The sequence below is a fragment of the Lacerta agilis genome, chromosome 17, assembly GCF_009819535.1.
Source record: "Lacerta agilis isolate rLacAgi1 chromosome 17, rLacAgi1.pri, whole genome shotgun sequence".
Classification (NCBI taxonomy): domain Eukaryota; kingdom Metazoa; phylum Chordata; class Lepidosauria; order Squamata; family Lacertidae; genus Lacerta; species Lacerta agilis.
Window position 1 is genome coordinate 25703980 of NC_046328.1, and position 20722 is coordinate 25724701.

A 20722-nucleotide genomic window follows, 5' to 3' on the forward strand; every position below is an offset into this window, starting at 1 on the left:
AGGGAGATGTGTGGGAGATAAAGAATCCCAAACAGACATGCTGAAAAGCATGTTTCAATTAAGGAGGTGCATCCACCCCCAACAGACCTAGCAATTTGGTCAGAGTCCAAACTGAAGGCTGGCCATCCTGCACACCCTCCTTTAGGACCTGGGAGAATGGGAGCTCAGAGTGGCTTTGCACGGAACCCCCACCTCCACACTCCACTCAAAGCCAGCAGGGTATAAAGGCCTGACCCCCAGCATGAATCCTCTGGAAACCCCCGGCTCTTCTTCAGAAGAAGAGCGCCTCTGGGTGCCTGCAGAGTGTCTTTCTCCACGAGATGGCGAAGAAGGGTTCCCTCAGAAGGACCCGCTTCCTGGGCAAGCTTCCAAGGCACCTGTTGGGTGGCTCTCTTTTTGGGGATTAAGCTCTGCCAAGCAGAGGCACTTTAGTCAGCTGCCCACCGCAGCGTGGCCAGGCAAACAGAGGTGTCGGTGGCACGGATGGATTAGCAGGTGAGAGACCGCCAGCCAGCCCTGCATGGCAGCCCACGCTCCCGCCACTGACAGCTGGGGGAGGAGCTTTGCAAGCACTGTTCTCTGCCACCGTCCTTCGCTCCAGGGGCCAAGTAAACCAGGGAGAGGGGGCTAAGCTGCTTACCCGCCACAGTGAATGCACGGATTGGGCATGGATGGGCTACCCCTGCCACCTTCTGCAAGGCAGTGGAAGCTCTTCTGCGAGGGGGATGGGAGATCTGGGAATACCAGGGCAAATGCCAGTTTAGCTCCCTTCCCCTGGAGCTCTGCTTGCAACCGCCCTCCCTTCCAGCCCTCAATCTGGAATATCTGCTTGGGGGAGAAGAAGAAGAGCAAAATTCACAGAGGAAACTGAGGCACAGAGTATGGGGAGGGCAAGGAGGAGGAGAAGGGCACTGCTTCCAGTCTTATATCCCCTTGCTCCACTTTCAGAGACACATGAGCCTCTGACACAGCCCCTACTGGCCCAGCACCCTGATCTCACAGGGGCCAAACAGATGCCTTAAAAGGGAAGCCCACAAGCAGGAGACGCCTTCCAAGGTTTCATTCCTGGTCAGCCACTGCCAGTACAGACCCCATGAGCATATATGTGAAATATTTCCCCCCTGCCCCAACTTTACACTTGTTCACACTGAACTGCTTTTGCCATTTTACCGCCCACTCGCTCAGTTTGGAGAGGTCCTTTCGGAGGTCTTCATAATAAATTTTTGTTGTGATGACCCAGAACATTTTTGTATCATCAGCAAGCTTGGCCACCTCACTGCTCACCCCTAACTCTAGATTGTTTATGAACAAGTTAAGAATCAAAGGCTGCCCCCCCCCAAGTCCGCCTCTGGAGCCAGTGATCTGTGACTCCTTGCAAGGCTGGGGTGGACGCTCCAGCACAATTCTTTGGAGCCTCCATAACTGATGGAACCCCTGGAAGTTGCTCACGAGACATCACAATCCAGAATCTCTCTAAATAAAACTAAAAACCCATGTTTTGCAGTTATGATTGATAGCGAACTGGTACAACACCACTAATGAATCAAAAGCTGCTCCCATTGTTTGTTGGACATAAGAAGGATCCCAAATGCAGGCCCTGAGCAAGACATGTTTTGAAGCAAAATAAAACCACCGTTTGTAAAAGCTGGATTTTTTTTCTATTTAAAAAAGGTACGAGTGAAGTGTTAAGTGCATTCATTCTTAGAACAAAGAGGGGAAATATTCTAATAGAAATACATGCCCCCCCTCAACCAACACTCCTCTTCCCGCAACAAAAGAGAGAATGTCACTCAGTTGCCAGTTATTAATTCCTAATGCCACAATTACTTCATTACGTGGCAGCTGCAGGAATGAATAGTTGGAGGTTTGCAAAGGCAAAGAATTATCTGAGTCAAAATTAATTTACTAAGTGGAGCAATTCCACCTCATCTCTCCACCCGCCCCTCCTGTGGAAGTGTCAATTTGTTCTTTTATGAACTTTCAAGCCTTCTATGACCAAGTTTGGGGTGAGAATCAGGATTAGTGCATGCCATCACACACACACACACACACACACACACACACACACGGAATACATGCTACATGCTGAGGAAGACACGCAGGATTTGCCCAGAGGACCCACAAACCCCCTGCACTTTAGTCCTACAAGCAGGATGAAAAGGTTTTAATTTGTACCCAGGACAAATTCATACATGCTTACTTGCAAGGAAGTCCCACAGAGTTCTACAGGTTTTCTGCAAAGTAAGTCTGAACAGGCAGCTTCATGGGCTAGCTGCTCAGATTCAAGCGCTTCTTGTAAGTAATATTTTGGAGGATACGATATGAAGTCCCTGGAGTCTTGCCTAACTTCTTAATCCAGCATTTACTTTAAATCAGGGCTCAGTTGACCTGGAACCAGTTTTCATTGTCAGGATGAGGGAGGTTGGGGAATTCCACCAAAAAGAGAAACAAGAATGGAAATAGCCATGTTTGCTTAACCATCCCATGTGCAGAACGGAAATGGATCCTGCGAATATGATCATTGTTGCTTCAGTCCACAAATTTTATGTAAATGATGATTAATTTACCCACCCTTCACCCTAAGGTGCCAAGGAGGGTTGCAACATTAAAACACAGTATTTAAAAAGTTTAAAACAATTTACAATCACAGAAATCAGGTATGCCCTAAAATACACATCTCGGGTGTTAAAGGCCAGTAGGGTAGAGAGAAGTGTCTTCAGCATTTGTAGGAAGCTGTGTAGTGAAAATGCTAGGCCCACCTCTGTGGGGAGGGAGTTCCGCAATGTAGCCCCACTCTGCAGATTTGCACGCTGTTTCATTTGCATTGCAATGAATGGGGTGGAATAACAATGTGAGCTACACAACTAGTTCTGTAAGTTAATTTTACCACAGCAGAAAGCCAGGGCCGGCGCGTCCATTTAGGCGAACTAGGCAGTTGCCTAGGGCGCCAAAATGGAGGGGGCGCTGGCCAGCCTGCCCCCCGCCCCTGTCCGGTGCCGCTCCGCCAGCAGCAGAGTGGCGGGGAGGGGGGGAGCAGCCCGAAATCGGGCTTCTCGGCCCCCTCTGCAAGCGGCAGAATGGCGGGGAGGCGGGAGCAGCCCGAAATCGGGCTTCTCTGCCCCCTCCGCCAGCGGCAGAGTGGTGGGGGAGCAGCCCGAAATCGGGCTTCTCCGCAGGGCCGGTGCTAGGGATTGGCGCGGGGGGGGGGGGGGCGCCAGAAGGTGATCTTGCCTAGGGCGCAAAAAAAACTAGCACCGGCCCTGCCGACAGCGAGACAAATATTGCAGCTTTTGGTGGAAGACAAACTGCAGCAGAATAGAAACAGCACTGCATGTGACAAGCGCAGGGTGGAAAATGAGGCCTTCTTACCCGCCTAGTCTGGACTAACAGCTCCAATATGAAGGCTAATTAAAGAAAGGGTAGAATCCTTGTCTTTTCCTCACCATGGATGCTGCTCTAATTTTCCCCCCCCCCCCCCGCCCCGAAGACCCTGTTGATTTTGGCTATGGCAGCAAAAAATCAAAGTAAATCAAAGTATAAGAACATGATATGGTTGCATTTTAAATATGATTTAAATATGTTTTTATTTTTCATGGTGTTGTTTCATCACAAGTGTGCTTGCTGCACTGGGCTCTTTGGGGAGGAAGAGGGGTTTGAAGATCTCCACCCATCTCAGTGGCCCTAGTAGGGATGCAAACCACCCCTTCGCTGGTCTTCGGACTGATCATTAGAGGAGCGGGGGGTGGGAAGGCAGTGTAACAACCCCTTTCTCAGCTGACCTGCATGGATCAGATGAGTGCCCATTGAGTGCCTGGCATAAGCCCATGAGTATGAAGCCCGAGGTGGCTAGTATGTCACCCCCGAGGGTTGGCAGGGGCCAAAAACAGTTACGGCCACCCCTGCCCTAGGCAAACAGAACACCCACTTTCACTGCTCTCCTTATATTACATATAGCTGGGAGGCTGAGGGGCAGTGGCTACATTGGCCACTTCAGTTCTACGTGGCAGAGATGTGGACCACACAGCTGGGCCAATCACATTCCCACAGCAGCCCCGCTGGCACAGAAAGAGGAGGTGCTGCGCAGGGACTCGGCAGAGAGAGCTGCAGAACTGACCCCTGACCCCAATACTGGTACTGTTTCAATCCATCCCTGGGTCCAGGGCTGGTGGAGAGGAGGTGACGGTCCTCGACAGGATCCCCTTCTTTGTGACCAAGAAGAGAAAGGAGTTGCCTTTGGAGTAAAGGAGCTGTGGTCCCACATTGCCTCGTCTTCACTCCACAAACCTTTGTGGTGGTCGGGAGGGAGGCATTGCTAAACCTCACTTGGGGCAAGCTCTGCATTGCAGGGATCCGATCCCAGCTGCCTCCGGGCAGAGGCAGGAGACACCATAATGACCCCAGAAGCCCAACCACTGGCTGCCCATCAGCGGGCATGATAAACGGTCTGCCTCTGCGCATGACAAGGGTCTGTGGATGTTGTTGCTCTCGCAATGGAGTGTTCTCCTTCCTCTTGGTGACCCCAATCCATCTCCCTGGCATGCAAGGCTAGGCTCCGCCGTCCTGTACACGGCTGGGCTCCCTCGCTAGGAATTGACGCAGAGGAAGGAGTGAAAGAAGGGTTGTCGGGAGGTGGGAGAGGCTGAAGAAAGCCAATGCAGGGGGTGGAGGCTTTAATGAACAGCAGCCAGGGGCAAGTTATAGAATTGGAAGGGGACCAAAGGGTCATTTAGTCCAACCCCCTGCAGGAATCATAGCTAACAGGAGCTCATAAAGGCTCAATCTGCTGCTGCTCTGATTAGGGAGAGGGTGCACACAAAGGGTCCTCCCTCCTATCCAGGATCTCAGTTTACACCTGGCTTGATGGAGGCAGGGCACGTGTTCACAGTAATATGAGAAGCAACAAGAGAGGAGTACTCTGAGCATGTGCTGACTGCCAGAGGCAGGAAGGATCCATGCAATAGGACAGGGGTGTCCAACCAGTAGATCGCGATCTACTGGTGGATCCCCAGCTGATCCTGGGATCCTTATTGTATACAAAAAATTACGGGGAAAAAGCTTTAAAACTGTGCAATCCTCCCCTCAAAAAGCTTAACAACTGTGGGAAATCCACCCACCCCATGCACACTCCTCCTCCCTCCAATGACAATGAGTAGATCACTGCCAGTTTTTTTAAATACTGGGAGTAGATCGCAGTCTCTTGTGAGTTGGACATGCTTGCAATTGGAGATCCAGAATGTGTGTGTGTGTGTGTGTGTGTGTGTGTGTGTGTGTGTTGCACTTCTACAGTCGCTCCCTATTTTCTTGGTCTCTTCTGTCCCTGAATACCTTGATTCAGTCTGGATGGGGCACAGCTAATGAAGAGCTTTATGGGTTAAAAGGGCTCCTATGAGATCCTGTCAGCATCCATGCTTCCATCCACATGCTCAAGAGATGGCCTACAAACAGAGCCTCTCTCCAAGTCCCGTCCTCTCCACTGCACTACAGACCAAGGCGCTTGACACTCACTTAAACTGTAATCATTGCCCAGAACTTTATGCTCTGCATGTGGTCAGAGGCTCTGCTGTCACCGCTGAGCTATAGGATCCAAAACAGGTGCTGGGGCTAAGTGTGAGCGCAAATGACACCTTCCCCACCCACACTGCCAAAGGGCCCGCTGTGCTGTCGACTATGCCCAGGGCAGGGTATTGGCTACAGTTAAGCCAGGAGTTCAGGAGCCTGTGGATGGGCTGATAAGCTGAAGCAATTTGTGGCAGAACCTCCCTTGGTGCTTTGGAGTAATGAGATGACAGATATAATCACAATGATCACAGGCACCAAAGGGCTGGTTCCTGACCCCCCGCCCAGCTGGGAACCTACCGCCTGCTGGGCTTCTTGCTGTGCAGAGGCAATGCCTCCAAGGGGGTGGGCAAGCGGGGTGGGGGCTGCCAATTGCTGCCAAGAGCAAATGAAGCTCTCCTCACACCTGTCAGGCATGGCAAACTGGCAAGAGCCGTGCTTTTGGCTTTGATGGGTGGGGGGTCAAAGAGGCTGGCAGTTAAAAAGTCCACTGTCCGAAGGGCAGGGCAGGCAGCACAGAGGGCAGAAGGTGGGCCTCATAGGGGATGCTCAATGAAGCTCCTGACCCTCAGGGTCTGCAGTGCAGGAATCCTAACATTTTCAACAGGACAATGTTCAGTTTCTGCACAGATGTACAAGTGTGTTCACACCCCCACAGCTGGAGGGAGGAGGCCGGCACACACAGACACAGCAGCATTAACGAACCACATCCCATTAACACATCACACCTCATGTCCTCCTTATTCATTAAAATACAGGCAGGATAAGACCCTTTGCCAGCACTGAAAAAGCGAGAAAAGCAGAGAAGGTGCAAAGGGGGGCAAATCAGGGGAGGGCCATTCAGCTCGGTGGATAGAGTGCCTGCCTTGTATGAAGAAGGCCCCAGGCCCAATCCCTCCAGGTAGGGCTGGGGGAAAAGACTCCCTGCCCAAAACCCTGGAGAGCTGCTGCCAGCCAGAGTAGACAATATTAAGCTTGACGGTACAGTGGTCTGGCTCAGCAAAAGGCAGCTTCCTGTGTCCCCTGATGCTTGTAATTCCCCCTCCCCCTCCCAAACTGTGTTAAAGAATTAACTCTGTGCACCATTCACAGATAGCGCCACAATGCTCTTCTCTTTGTGTGCAGAACAAAACAGGTGCATGCCAACTCCGGCACGCTGCACATGTTACCATGCGCTGGAGAGGCAGAAATGCTGCTCTGGTGGCTGATGACACAGATGGACATTCACATGCACACACACACGCACACGCAAACACTCAGCGCCCCCTGCCAATCAGCCGCACTGGCTGTCTCCCCTCCAAAGCCGCAGAGGGGTGCCTTGGCAGCCGCCATTGTGCAAGTGTCACGGCTCAAGCGCATCGCCCAGGCTCTGAGGGCTCCTGCAGAGAGGGGCTTTGTCTGCTGTGGCAGCTGCAAGCAGCTCAGAGAGAGGAAGAGGGGAGGAAGAGAAGGAGGGACATCCTTGCCTCTCCCTGCATCCCTGCGAGAATTCCAAATACGCAGGAGGTGACTTGGCACCCGGGCTGAAGTCCCTGCTCTTCCCTCCAAGGACCCTGAGAACTAGGGTTACCTAGTGGTGGGAAGGGAAGCTGAAGGGTGATGTCTGTAGCCCAATATTCTGCCCATCCCAGAGGCAGACCTGGCATGCAGGGACAGATTCCCACCTATAGGGCGCAATCCAGCCCCGCAAACCCCCTGCCCAAGAACCCACTGAAATGAACTGGGGCCGTGTGAGAGCACAAGGGGTGGTTACAAAAAGAGGGCCAGAGAAATTCAGGAAGAAGACTCCTCTCCAGCAGGGTAACCAAATGAAGCCTCCATAGCGGGAGGGAAGATGGACCTTGGAACACCAGACCCTGGAAACAGAACAAGGCTTGGTGGTCCCCGCAAAAGACCCCTCACAGGGAAGGCCGTGCAAGAGAAAAGTGGCTGAAGACCCCCTTCTGCCCAAAGGCATTCCCCTTACTCGCACCTGCACCATTCCTCAGATGGACTGCTCCCTGCTTGGCAGAGATGCTGTGTATGTGTGTGTGTGTAGCTGGGGGACAGGGGAGGGGCAGAGACTAATGCAATGTGAGTTGGGAGGAGGAGTGGGAGGGAAGCCCCAAGGAAGGAAGCGGGAGAAAGAGAGAGAGAGAGAATGAAATCCTGGTCACAGGAGGTATAACAGGCGATCCTAGGATCATAGAATTATAGAGATGGAAGGAACCCCGAGGGTCATTTAGTCCAACCCCCTGCAATGCAGTAATGTCAATGCGCGGTCCCACTCCTAATTTGAAACCATACCAGACCCTACTTAGCTTTGCAAATGTGATGGCAGTTTTATGGCTACACCTGGGAGGATAGGCAGGTCAGTCTCTCTCTCTCTCTCTCTCTCCCCCCCCCCCCTGTGTGTGTGTGTGTGTGTGAGAGAGAGAGAGAGAGAGGAGGGGGGAGAAAGGGAGAGGAGAGAAGACATGATCGTTCCAATCCAGATCCATCTTAGAATACTCTTAGCTTGCTTCTCTTTGAACAGATAATACATGGACACATCATCATCCCAAGTACGCACATCCAGACCTCTTTGTAGGGTAACAGCCACAGGAAATGACAACTGGGTAATTAACAGGGAACCCAGGTTCCCAGTTTCCCTGGGCTTTGGAACACTCTAGATTCCAAATCATCTGATCAAGCCTGGGGTAAAACCCCAGGAGTCCTGGCTCCCTTCCTCTAGAACATCAGTAAGTGCCACCTCCCTCTGAGTCCTGCCTCAGAGTACCCACTTTCTCGCTCTAACCCATGGGGGATAAAGCTATCAATGGCTGCTATACAAAGCAGCTGTGCCCTCCTGCCAGCATGAGAGGTGGCGAACCTCTGAAGACCAGTTGCTAAGGATTACAGGTGGGGAGAGCCTGTAGGCATCTGGTTAGCCGACGAGACTCAATGGGCCCCCCTTTGGCTGCAGGGCTCTTGCTGCCACCCCTTTCCCGGCTGCCTGGCTACCCACTGGGCACCCCCTGGGAGGACCTTGGACCTGAGGAGCCTGGCAGTGTGAGGAACAGACACCAGCATGTCTGCACCAGTAGGTTACGCTGTCAGCCCACGTTAGCCTGGCGAGGCCGTGACGAAGATGAGGATGTGAGGCGAAGGCGCCGGAGTGTAGCAGAGGCCGCCCCAGGGGCCTGCTTGACACGTTGGGCACTCTCTGCGCCAGCCTGCCTGCTCTCCTGCCAGACAGGATTAGTGGCAGCACCCTCGCTCGGCACATGCCACAGGGCAGCTGGGGAGGTGTGGGTGCCCTTGTGAGGGCACCAACCTGTAGGCCACCTTAATGCTACATGCCCTGCTTCCCTGACTGGATAAAGGGCCCAAACACTTGTTCTGGCTACATCTTGGAGGGCCCAGGAGTCCTAGTGCCTCCCTCCCTCACCCTGCAGCTCTCAGTCCTTAGTGCTGCCCAGCGGAGAAAGGGTTGGACCCAAAGCTGGCCCCCAGGCAAGTCCCGCTTGACAGCTCCAGCTAAGCAGGGCAGGCTAGTGGTTAGAGCAGTGGACAAGATGGGGCAGGCGCAGGTTCAAATCTCTACCCAGCCATGAAACTCACTTTGTGACTCTGTACCAGCCCCTCTCTGTCTCTCTGCCTACCAAACTTGGGAGAATGAGGAGGGGATAACATCTCGGAAAAGAGGAATACAATTCAAAAATCACCTGGATAACTTGGAAAGCTGGGGTGAAATTCATAGCATGAAATCCAGCCGGGCCAAATCCAAAGTTTTACATTTATGCAAAAACAGCTATGATAAAATAAATGCAAAGAGCCTTGTGGCATCTTGAGGACCAACCATTTTACTTAGGCAGAAGGTTTCATGAGTTGATAATAAATGTGTTGTGTCTTTAATGTGCCAAAAGACTTTTCGCTGCTTTTGCTGAAGGAGACTTAACACCTCCACATCTCCAGAGAAAGGCACAGGATGGTGGATCTCAGTGAAAAGCAGCTTGGGACTGTAACTGGTCTGAAGCTGAACACGAGTCAGCCATGTGATGCAGCCACAAACAAGGCTAATGTGATCTGAGGCTGAACTAAAAGAGCTGTAACTTCTAAGTATGTCATGAGAAGTAACAGGTACGGTTTATTCTGCAGAGAGTGCTAGCCCTGCTTCTGGGTGTAGACCAATAATGGGGAATGCCAGGCCCAATTTGGCTTGCTCCTGAATTTGGCCCACAAGGAGTTGCAGACAGTGGGGTGGGGTGGCGCTTCTTACTGACCTGTGGCTGGCCACGTCTCTGCTGGTTACTAGAAGAGGGAGCAGGTGGCAAGACCAGCATGGTGCAAATGCACCAGCAGAGTCAACATGGAGCTCCTGGCCAATGAGCTTGCACTGCACTGACCAACCAACCAACCAACCAACCAGAAGTGCAGCATCACCCCACCATGCTGCTGCCTGCAAGGCTGTCTGGCCAAGCCACACCCAGGTACCTACCTGTCACCTGACACTAGGCAAAGGGCAGGTGTAGCCCTGGCTGCTGAGGCGTAAGAGTGTGCTGAGCCTTATTGCTTTCCTGAAGCCATGGCTTCAATTTGGTGCTGCGGGAATACGGTGCCTGTTCCTGTGGAAAGCAGTGTGGCGGGAAAAGGCACCACATTCCAGCAGTGCCAACTTACAGCTGCAGCTGCAAAGGAACCATCATGAGCTTGCTCTAAGCCTTGGCATCCATAGCTTCACTTGTTCCATGCCTGGTGTCAGGTGATTGACAGGTGGGAGGGGGCAAATACAGAAGGGATTCAGCCCAAGTGATTGCCTCTGGCCAAGACAGGCATGCAAAAGAAATGCAAGCAGGGCTCCCCCCCCCCCAGCCAAACTCACCGGAATTCAGTTCTGGCACCTCTCAGGTTAGCGCCATTGCCATTCTAAGAGAACAAGGGAGGCCCCCGCCTCATGGCTCTCTTTAAATGTTCCAATAAGCCAGGGTTTCTGGCTTTATTGTGGTTTACACTGCTCAGTTGCTCCCATTTCTCTCTTTCTCTGATGCAGAGAAACAAGCTTGGAAGCTGCCATTCAGCTTGGTTTCCCACAACACCCAAACTCTAGCCAGGCTTCAGCTATGACAGATTCGTAACTTGTTGAGGTTGTCGCAAACAACGCCCTGGATTTGGATACCATGGGTAGTCAAGCTTCATGGCAGTTTTGTTCTTCCTGGATGAGCCAAGGGAGGGGTGAAGGAGAGCTGATGGGGCAGCCTCCACCCAAATGTTGCTTGTTCCCAAAAAAACAAAACAGCCCTGGCTCATGGTGACCTGCAGCCAAAGCCTTAGATAAAAGGGAAGTGTGTGTTCGTGGGGAGGAGGCCGCCAATTGGCTGTGTCTCAGGCCATCGGCTTGAATTCTCCCAAATCCAGGATCTGTGCAGGATGCCTGTCCCGCTGAAACAAAATGCAGACTTCATCCAGGCATGTTGTCTCCTCGAAGGGGGTAAAAATGAACCCCCACCCCACAGGAGAAAAGAGATGCTGCCACCATATATCTGAAGACATACCCAAACCTAATCAACAAAACATCGATTTGCATCTGTGGCACCTCAGAGAAGGAGCAAGAGGGATGACTCTGCACTCCGCCATCCAGGGCACCCGACCACAGCCATGCACACGAGGGAGAAATTAGCCTCCTGCATCCTGCTCCCCCCTCCGGGCAATGAGTATTTCATTAAGTAACGAGCTCTCTTCCTCCTCCTCTCCCAATATCATGCGCAGCCATTAATGCATAAATATTAATAGGAACGACACAGAGATGGACTGGGTGCCTGCGGCCTGTTTTGAGACGCTGCGTTCACACAGGGCAAGGAATTAATCAGTTTGCCCTGCTTGGAGAGATCGAGAAAGGCAGAAGGGAAAAGCGGAAGGGGTCCAGCCTCCATCACCCGGGAGCAGAAGAGGGAGGAAGGCAGGCCACCCCCACTGCAACATGCAGGACCACTCAAATACACCCCATCAACATCTCCCCATTATTATTTTTAAAGAATAATATATTTTAAACAACAGCAGCAACGCATAACATGGGGGTGTCCTAACAGCCCCTCTTTGTTTCTTGCCTGAAGTCAGGGACTTGAAAGGAATGTTCAGTGTCAAAAGCAAAGATGGTATCTGAGTGTATGCAGAGTGATGGTGCGGGGCAGCTCCCTGCAGGGCCTATTTGTCCAGTGTGCAAATTGGGCCAGTCTTGTTTTGAGCTGAGCTGAGCTGAGCCCAGGGATGCAGAAGTAGCAGGAGAGGATGCTGTGTCCGAGTGCATGCAGAGTTCCAGGCACGACCACAGCAAGGGCCCACATCTCTGGGGCAGAAACGAAAAAGGGCAGGCTTTGACTCCAGGACACTTCTTTTTAAGAACCAGGGGTCTGTTGCGCCCCACTCTGGTGATGTGGGAAAGGCACATCGTCAACACACAACCCCAGAACACAGGAAAAAACTGGGACTGAAGGGGTGAGTTCATGCAAAGGCTGGTTTGGATACAGGTATGTACAGAAACAACCAAGGGCAGAACCTGTGTGAGGGGGTATGTATGCACAAACACCAGCCATCGTCTGTTGACAGAGAACAGCTTGGAAGGGCCCAAATGGTCTCTCCTTGAATTGTTGCATCCCACTAGAGTCCAATGTGCAAGGCAACACAGTTCAGCAACTGAAGTTCCAAGCCTCCCACTCGCTCCTGCCAAAGCGAAGGTGGCAAGAGCAACATGGTCCACACTTTCAGAAACCATCTAGAACTGCCCATCAAGAAGCTGAAAATTGAAGATGTATAATGGGGAAGTGGGGGTGGGGTGGGGTAATTTTCACAAACCCCAGAAGTGGCAACCCACCCTCAGGCCTTGGGCCATGCCAAATCTCCTCGTGAAATAGGCCCATCTTGGGTGAGTAAAGGGGTGTATTTAAACAGCTAGTGACCTACAAATCAAACCTCTCAACCAGAAAAAGACCTGCTAAATAATCAAAAAGTAATGTCTAAAACGCTATTAGAATGGCAAACAAAGGATGAATCATTCTGGGCAAATGGATATAGGACATAATATTGAAATGCCAGCATTGGAAAGATTGTGGAATGTGGATTTGAAATTTACAGTGTGCTATGCGATAAAAGAAAATCATATGAAAATGATGTATAAGTGGTATCTGATTCCTAGTAAATTAGCAAAAATTTATAAGTCAGAACCAGATATCTGTTGGAAATGTAAAGAGAAGGAGGGTACATTTTTCCATATGTGATGGTTATGTAAGGCAGCAGAAACTTTCTGGGAAATGATTTATAATCAGTTGAAAAAAAACATTGCAGATAACTTTTGTAAAAAATCAAAGCTTTCCTTTTAGGTATAATTGGTGGAGAGGTACCCAAAGAACAGAAAAAATTATTTATATACTGTGGCTGCCCAAATGATTTATGCCTAGAGATGGAAAGAAGAAATAGTTCCAACCAAGGAGACTGGCAATTAAAATTGATGGAATATGCAGAAATGGTGAAACTTACCGGAAGAATAAGAAACCAAGAAGAGAGACTTTTTAAAACAGAATGGGGAAAATTTATTGACTATTTGGAGATGTATTGTGAACAACTTAAAACATTAGCAAAATTGACATAAACACGTACAGAAAGAAATAACAAAAAGGGGAAATTAGAAAATAGTCTTGAATTGGATATGCAGCAACAAAAGACATAAAATACACACACACACACACACACACACACACACACACACACACACACAGCCAGCCAGCCAGCCAGCCAGCCAGCCAGCAGCCATACAGGAGCTGGCAGGGGTGGGTGTGGGGAGATGTGTTCTGTTTGGCGCCCTGTGAGTGTCTGGGAAAACTGGACAATCTGAAACTGGACAATCACCCCCCCCTTCTCACCTCACAACCCAGTTCCCCAGGATTTGTGTCGTTTGCACCAGTTTTGAACCCAGAGCTTAGTTGAAAAATCAGCCCCCCCACCACCACCTGGATCCCCCCATCAACCCCCTTCCTCCCCCAGCCCAGCCCCCTCTGCCATCCTTACTATGTGGAGTTGCAGGTAGTCCCCGAGGCCAGAGGCACTGTCCACCCGCACCAGGATGGCGTTCTTCTGGTGCGTGCTGAAACCCACGGCCAGGCGGTCGGCCCGTGTGCTGGGGCGGTCATTGGGAGGCCACGTGTAGGTGATCAGCGCCCCGCCCTTCCCAAAAATGTATGTCGTCCCAGCTGGAAAGAGGAAGAAAGAGAAAAGTCAGACAGGAAGGTCCAGTGGAGCCTCTGGGATCCTTCACCTGCTGGTGCAAAAGGCAGAGCTTCTGGGACGAAACTGGAGGTCCCTCGGACTGCTCACAAGCTGCTCTGGGCAGGGCTCAACTTGGCTTGCTTTCACCAGAGCACAGCTGATTAACACATAGCACAAAAGGAATGGTGATGAGTGTGCTAGAACATGTGCAGAGTGCTTCTGCCATCATCCAACTCTATCATACCTGGGAGTGAAGGAAGGATCTTTATTGGCTTTTAACCCAGGGGGGCACCTTTGATGGGAGTGTGGAGGGACATAGACGTCAATATGGAATATAGGGAGCCATCCATGCTCAGGGACTCCATCTGTCATATTTTGGGTCTTGTCTGCCCTCTCTGCTGAAGTTATCAATATCTGGGGAATGGAAATCTCAGGAATATACTGTATGGGGAAAAGCATAGCTCAGAACTTGAGCACCTAACTGCTGGGGATAGACCTTGGAAGCCCCCATTCTGGCACCCTTCTGTAACCTCCACCTCAACCTGCAATGCCCAAGTGCCCCACCAGGATAGCCCCTTCATGTCCCCTGCCCATCTCTGCTGCAAAGACAAGGTTGGGGGGCGGAGGGAGCGGGTTGGGGATGATGGACAGGGAGGGTTAAGGGCTGAGACAGGCCCATTCGTTTCCTGGCCACCCTCAGCCCTCCTTGAGGCATGGGCTCCAGCAGGGCAATCCATCACCCCTCAAGCCTGGCTCCTCCTCACATACAAACGCTCAGGCTGCCTTTCTGGTTCTCCTGGCCAGGACTCCCCAACGCCTCTCCATCAAGCTGACACCTTTGTCTGCTCTGGAATAACACCTGCCTTTACCAACATCCCTGAGTGTCTCATGGGGAGGAAGGAGCGAGCCCCCAAAGCAGGCCAGGGGAACCTGGGAAGCCCCCCAGATGCTGGTGGATGGACTCCCAACTCCCAGTAGCCAATCTGGCCAATGTTCAAGGATGATGGTGGGACCTGGAGGGCCTCAACGGGCTCCCCAGAGTTGCCTGAAGATGCACCAGGCACATGTCTCTGCCATTCCAGGAATCCTGCCAAGCTAACTGAATGGCTGGCTTCCACTGGCCTCCTCAGCACCTGACATCCTCTGGAACAAGAGGTAACAGAGGTGGGTTGTTTAACCAGGCAGGTAGAAGGACTACAAAAATCGAGTTGGGTGGAGGGTCTAAAGCTGAAAACCTAAACAGGCGGTGGGACCCCACTTCAACTAGCCAGCCTCATTTGGTCCTCAGAGCAGCTCAGGACATTGCCTTGACAGGCTTCAAGTTGTAACCTCTAGCCTGGCAGACCAGTGTAGACTAGAAGCTTTGCCCCATCGCCTCGGCTTCCAACAACCAGCTAGTCAGGCAGCAGAAGCAGGAACTGTGTTTATGTGTGGAGTTCCTCCCTAAAGAAGTGGCTCAAGCCTATCATACTCCCAGGATGGGGGGGGGGGAGAGAATGGGGGCTAATTCTCAGGATGCCAAAGATAGGCCTAGGAGGGTAGGCCCCAGGGATCTAAATTCTGGTACCCAGAGGTGTGGCAGATGAGGTGGCGGGTGGCAGCAAGGCTCTCATGTACCTGGCAAATGCAAAGGCAAATGCAAAACCCCTTTTACCCCCCCCCCCCAAATAATCTGATCATTATCTTAGCATCCTGGCTTAGATTGTTTGTAAGCAATGTGCTTTAGGTTTTTGTTGGAAATACTGAAAACAAGAAATTAATTATGGTTATACAGCTCTCCCCCCTCCCACATGCAGCAGGGTTGCTTCCAGCCCCGTGATTATGCGCATATCAACTGTGCATTCACAATGGCTTCTGAAAGAGGTTTGTGATCAACAGACACCTAAAGCAGCTTTCACCAACATGGTGCCCTCCTGATGTTTCAGACTACAACACCTACCAGTCCCAGCCAATCCGTGAGCAAAAGTCACATTCAAGCAACGCAAGTAGAGCAGCAGCAGCTAAAGCATGGGTAGGCAAACAAAGGCCCGGGGGCCGGATCCGGCCAAATCGCCTTCTCAATCCAGCCTGCGGACGGTCCGGGAATCAGCTTGTTTTTACATGAGTAGAATGTGTGCTTTTATTTAAAATGCATCTCTGGGTTATTTGTGGGGCATAGGAATTCGTTCATTATTATTTTTTCAAAATACAGTCCAACCCCCCACAAAGTCTGAGGGACAGTGGACCGGCCCCCTGCTGAAAAAGTTTGCTGAGCCCTGAGCTAAAGGAAACTGAGGAACATAGGGACACCCCAGCTTAGAGAGCCAGGTCTTTGGTGGGGAGCGGCTTTCCAGAGGAGCATAGCCGATGGCACATGGGTGTGGTGTAAGGGAAATTCCTCAGGCGCCAGGTTTGTTTTGCTACTGGTGCATATCTAACTGTGTGGAGTGCTCTGGGTGCCAGGTTGGCAACTGACATCTTCATCTGGCTGGCCCCTCCTGCTTTCTTAAGCAGGCAAGCAGAAGAGCTTATTTATTGCATTTGTATCCCACCTTTTTCTCCAAGGAATACATGGCTAACCTCCCCCCCCCAGTTAATCTCCCTACAACAACCCTGTGAGGTAGTTTAAGAGGCTGTGACTAGTCACCTAGTGAGCTTTATGACTGGACAGGGATTTTAACCCTGATCTCCCAGGTCTAGTCCGACACTCTAACCACTACACCAAACTAGCTTCCTAAATTACTTCTGCTATGGGGCAGCTCTATAAATTAAGTGGGTAAATAAATATGGGGAAAGCAAATGTCACTTAGAGAAGGATCTGAAATATTTCCTTTGATGCCTGAATTTGTTTTATTCTGGATTGTTTTAATTTGATGTTTTAATGTATTATAAACCACTTTGAGTTTTTTCTTTAAAGTATAAAGCAGTATAGAAATGAAATTAATAATAATAATAATAATAATAATAATAATAATAATAATAATAATAATAGAAGGAAATAAGCCCTGACTGCTCACTGGAAGGACAGATCCTGAAGCTGAGGCTCCAATACTTTGGCCACCCCATGAGAAGAGAAGACTCCCTGGAAAAGAGCCTGATGTTGGGAAAGATGGAGGGCACAAGGAGAAGGGGACAAGATGGTTGGACAGTGTTCTCAAAGCTACCAACATGAGTCTGACTAAACTGCAGGAGGCAGTGGAAGACAGGAATGCCTGGTGTGCTCTGGTCCATGGGGTCACGAAGAGTCGGACACGACTAAACAAATAAACAACAACAAATCACACCGCAAAAAGGCACCTAGACATTCCACTGTGGTGACCGTAACCCAAGTTTAAGGTGCCATTTGGCAAGTAGCTTATATAATATATCTGAGTTTCTAACATTAGGCAACACTGTGAAGTCCTCATCCCATTGCCCTAGTCCAGCTGCCCTTGAATAAAAGATTCCAGGGAGACCTTCCCCAGTTGGACCTAAGAGCATTCTCTTTTCCTGTAAGAGAACCTGGCAGATGTGTGCGATTTCTGGGGAAATTATGAAATTAGTCTTAAATTGCACAGGGCAATCTGCACCAGAAAATTCCCTGTTGCCCTGGAGAGTGACCTAATCAAGTTTGTTCCACTTGTATTTAGTAAACAAAGCTAAAAAAAAACCAAAAAAAAAAAAAACACCTTGAAAATGCCAAGATTTCCTAACATTGTATTTGCGGCTGGCGTCCTATTGGAATGGGTTTACGGAGCTGAAAATCTTCCACGGGGGGGGGGACGGGACGGGGGACACACTGGAAGAGATTTGGACCCCCATCGCTGCACCTGAGATTGAGTCCAGCCTTGTATTTCCTAACTTGCATAATAGCCACAGGTGACCAGGCCTTCCACCTTGCTTCCTGCCTTCCCTCCTCCAGCCCATTCCAGTTGCAGAGGCAAGGAAGTCCCTCCCTCCATGACTAGCCTGGAAACCATGCAGGTCAGTGGAGGGGAGGGGAGTCGTTCTGCCTGACCTCTGTGAGTCCATCATGACCCTCGTCTGTGGGGCCTTGGGAGTGGGAATCATTAGTATCTGATTTGGGGGTCCTAGGTGCCAGGACGCAGCCCTGCCACCATCAACCCCCCTGCATTGGCCTCCGTATTTCCAGCCTCACAGGCATCAAGGACCATAAAGTCTGGCAAGGTCCCATCCGCAGTCCATCCAGGTCCTCAGAGGAGACGGCGCCAACCCCATCACAGGCCTGGCCAGTTGGCTCCTGCTGCCTGCAAGAGCGAAATCTTCTTCCTGCCAGCAGGGCTCAATGGGAGCTCTCCAGGGTCCTGATTTCCTCTGCCCTCTGCATAAGACAACTTGTATGACCTCAATCGTGAGCTGACTTCCCCTGAAACAACCTGCTTCCTCCATTAGCCTCAAGTGCCCACAGAACAGGAAAGAGAGGAGAGTTTTCAGTTTATTGTTTAACATGCCTGCAAAGAGGCGAGTGGTTGTGGAGAAAGGGCTTCCATTCATCTGCAGCAAGCACAGAAGTAACTCGGCTGGGCTTATTTGCAAGGCTGATTGCCTCTCCCACATCCTCCTGGCCAGTGGTTCCCAATTAGCTAAGTACGGCAGACCCCCTGTTTTTCAAAAGCCAAGCCATGTATCCCCCACTTTTGAAAATTCTGGTATATCTATGGGAGTTTTTGTTATGTGAATGGTGCCATGGACTCCCTGGGGTCCACAGACCACCAATTGGGAACCACTGTCCTAGACTAACGAGGGAGACTTGGGTCTCTCTTCTCAACTCCTGGCAGGAAAAGGGCATTGTGCAGGGGCAATGGCCTGCCAGCCCCTCTACTGAGCTGTTCCTCTGAACGACAAAGGCGGCCTTCAAAGCCATCTGCCCCGCTCTGCTTTGCCACCCATCCATCGCTGTCAGCCTCCTTGATTAGCTCAGAAATTGTCAGCGACCAAACCTGGAGGGGAAGAAGGCGACACACTGGTAGGGGCAACCGAGATCCCAGCGGGCAGGGAAGGATGTAGGTGGGGAGGCACTGCTGGAGGGGAGGACTCATCTCCGCACTACCCTCCCCAAACTGAACAGCACCCATCCCTTTCCATGCTGGGGGGGGGGCTTGGCACCAGCCTCTCCTTTCTAAAGGGCTGGATGAGTTCCTCAGGTCTTAAGGGATGCCAGTCCTGCCACCTTCCCCATTCCTGAGAACCCAGGAACCTGTTAGTTCTCACCCTACCTCTGCCAGCTACCTCCTCTGCAGTTTCCTCTGCTAATGGGCTGACTCATGCAGCAAGTGAGGCGGCAGCATGCATGCATTGGCTATCTTACAGGGCCAAACACTGCTCCTGTGGCTTTTCACACACCTGCTTTGGCCCTGCAAAGGCAAAGGCTGCTATACGAGTGAGGGAACTCAGTGGGATTGGCCAACCAGTAAACACATGCAGGGGGGCACTATCAACTCATGCCATTCAAGGAGACGGCAGAAGTGGTAAAACATACCACTTCAGAGTTTAGATGAGGTATACCCATTTTGAATGTACCCTTGTCTGGGGGCTTCTAGACAGGGGTGGCTCCTGGCAGCACAACCCAACTTCTGCTACAGGCCACAAGTTCCTGGAACTCAACTTGTGGCCTGTAGCAGAAGTTGGATTGTGCTGCCAGGAGCTACCCCTGTCTAGAAGCCACTTCTACCACTTCCTCTCAGTTAATTAAAAATAATAATAATCCAGTGTTAAATTTGGTATAGTGCTTATTTGTGATTCCCTGATTGTGCTCATGCCTCTTTTATGTTAAAAGAATGGAGATTCGATTTCTGTATAAAAATGCCAATTTGTTGCCTGCCCTCTCTTACTCTTACCACATTGGTGCAATTGACCACATAAGCTCAGTTCCGTATCTTCATGTGCCATTTATCAATCTTGGGTGGGTTTTTAATCTTTCTTCTCCTCCAACCAATCCAGCTGCTGTTAATAAATGCATGACCTGGGGTATTTAATTATTTATATTTAAAGCTATTTATACACCGCTTAATTACTATAGTTTTTAAGCAGCGTACATAAAAACTTAAAAGCATACAATGGAGAAGATCAATTAGGATTAATAATAAAAACAGAAAGCGTCCTTAAAATGCCTGCTGAAATAGGAAAGGTCCTGTGGCCAAGGGGCTTCCAACCACAGGCTGTGGGCTTGTCTCCTCTCAGCCAGGAGTTCCACAGAATCAGGCCAGCAACACTGAGCTCCTGGGTGCGAGACATGCGTCTGAGCTGCAGGGGACCCCACAAACAAAGATTCCCCTTGAAGATCTCAGATATTTTGTCCATTACATATCCATTACATAGAAGGCTGACGAATAGATTTATGGGCAACTTGTAGCCATGGATTTTTTCCCCTAATATCACTTGTTGTAGAGATCCAATATATTTGTGAGGTCTGGACAAGTCCAAAAGGCATAAAAAATGCCAGGATGATGACCAAAGTTGCATCTCCAGCACTGGTATACCATTATATGATTACCGGTATATCTAACTTTGTGGTTGCTGACCTTGAGCCAGACATCCTGGAGAGTGAAGTCAAATGGGCCTTAGAAAGCCTCGCTAACAACAAGGCCAGTGGAAGTGATGATATTCCAGCTGAACTATTTACAATTTTAAAAGATGATGCTGTTAAGGTGCTACACTCAATATGCCAGCAAGTTTGGAAAACTCAGCAGTGGCCAGAGGATTGGAGAAGATCAGTCTACATCCCAATCCCAAAGAAGGGCAGTGCCAAAGAATGCTCTAACTACCGCACAATTGCACTCATTTCACACGCTAGCAAGGTTATGCTTAAAATTCTACAAGGCAGGCTTAAGCAGTATGTGGACCGAGAACTCCCAGAAGTGCAAGCTGGATCTCGAAGGGGCAGAGGAACCAGAGACCAAATTGCAAACATGCGCTGGATTATGGAGAAAGCTAGAGAGTTCCAGAAAAACATCTACTTCTGCTTCATTGA

At 50.5% G+C, this 20722-nt stretch overlaps 1 protein-coding gene across 36 annotated transcripts in view; it reads right to left on the reverse strand.

Moving 5' to 3' along the window:
• The window catches only part of NRXN2 (neurexin 2), a 285739-nt gene that overhangs the window by 64576 nt on the left and 200441 nt on the right, over positions 1-20722 (reverse strand). For all 36 annotated transcript variants that reach the window (XM_033136171.1, XM_033136170.1, XM_033136168.1 and 33 more), the window contains one exon: positions 13576-13757. In XM_033136171.1, the coding sequence (XP_032992062.1) occupies positions 13576-13757 (182 nt within the window). The remainder of the gene's footprint in view (positions 1-13575; positions 13758-20722) is intronic.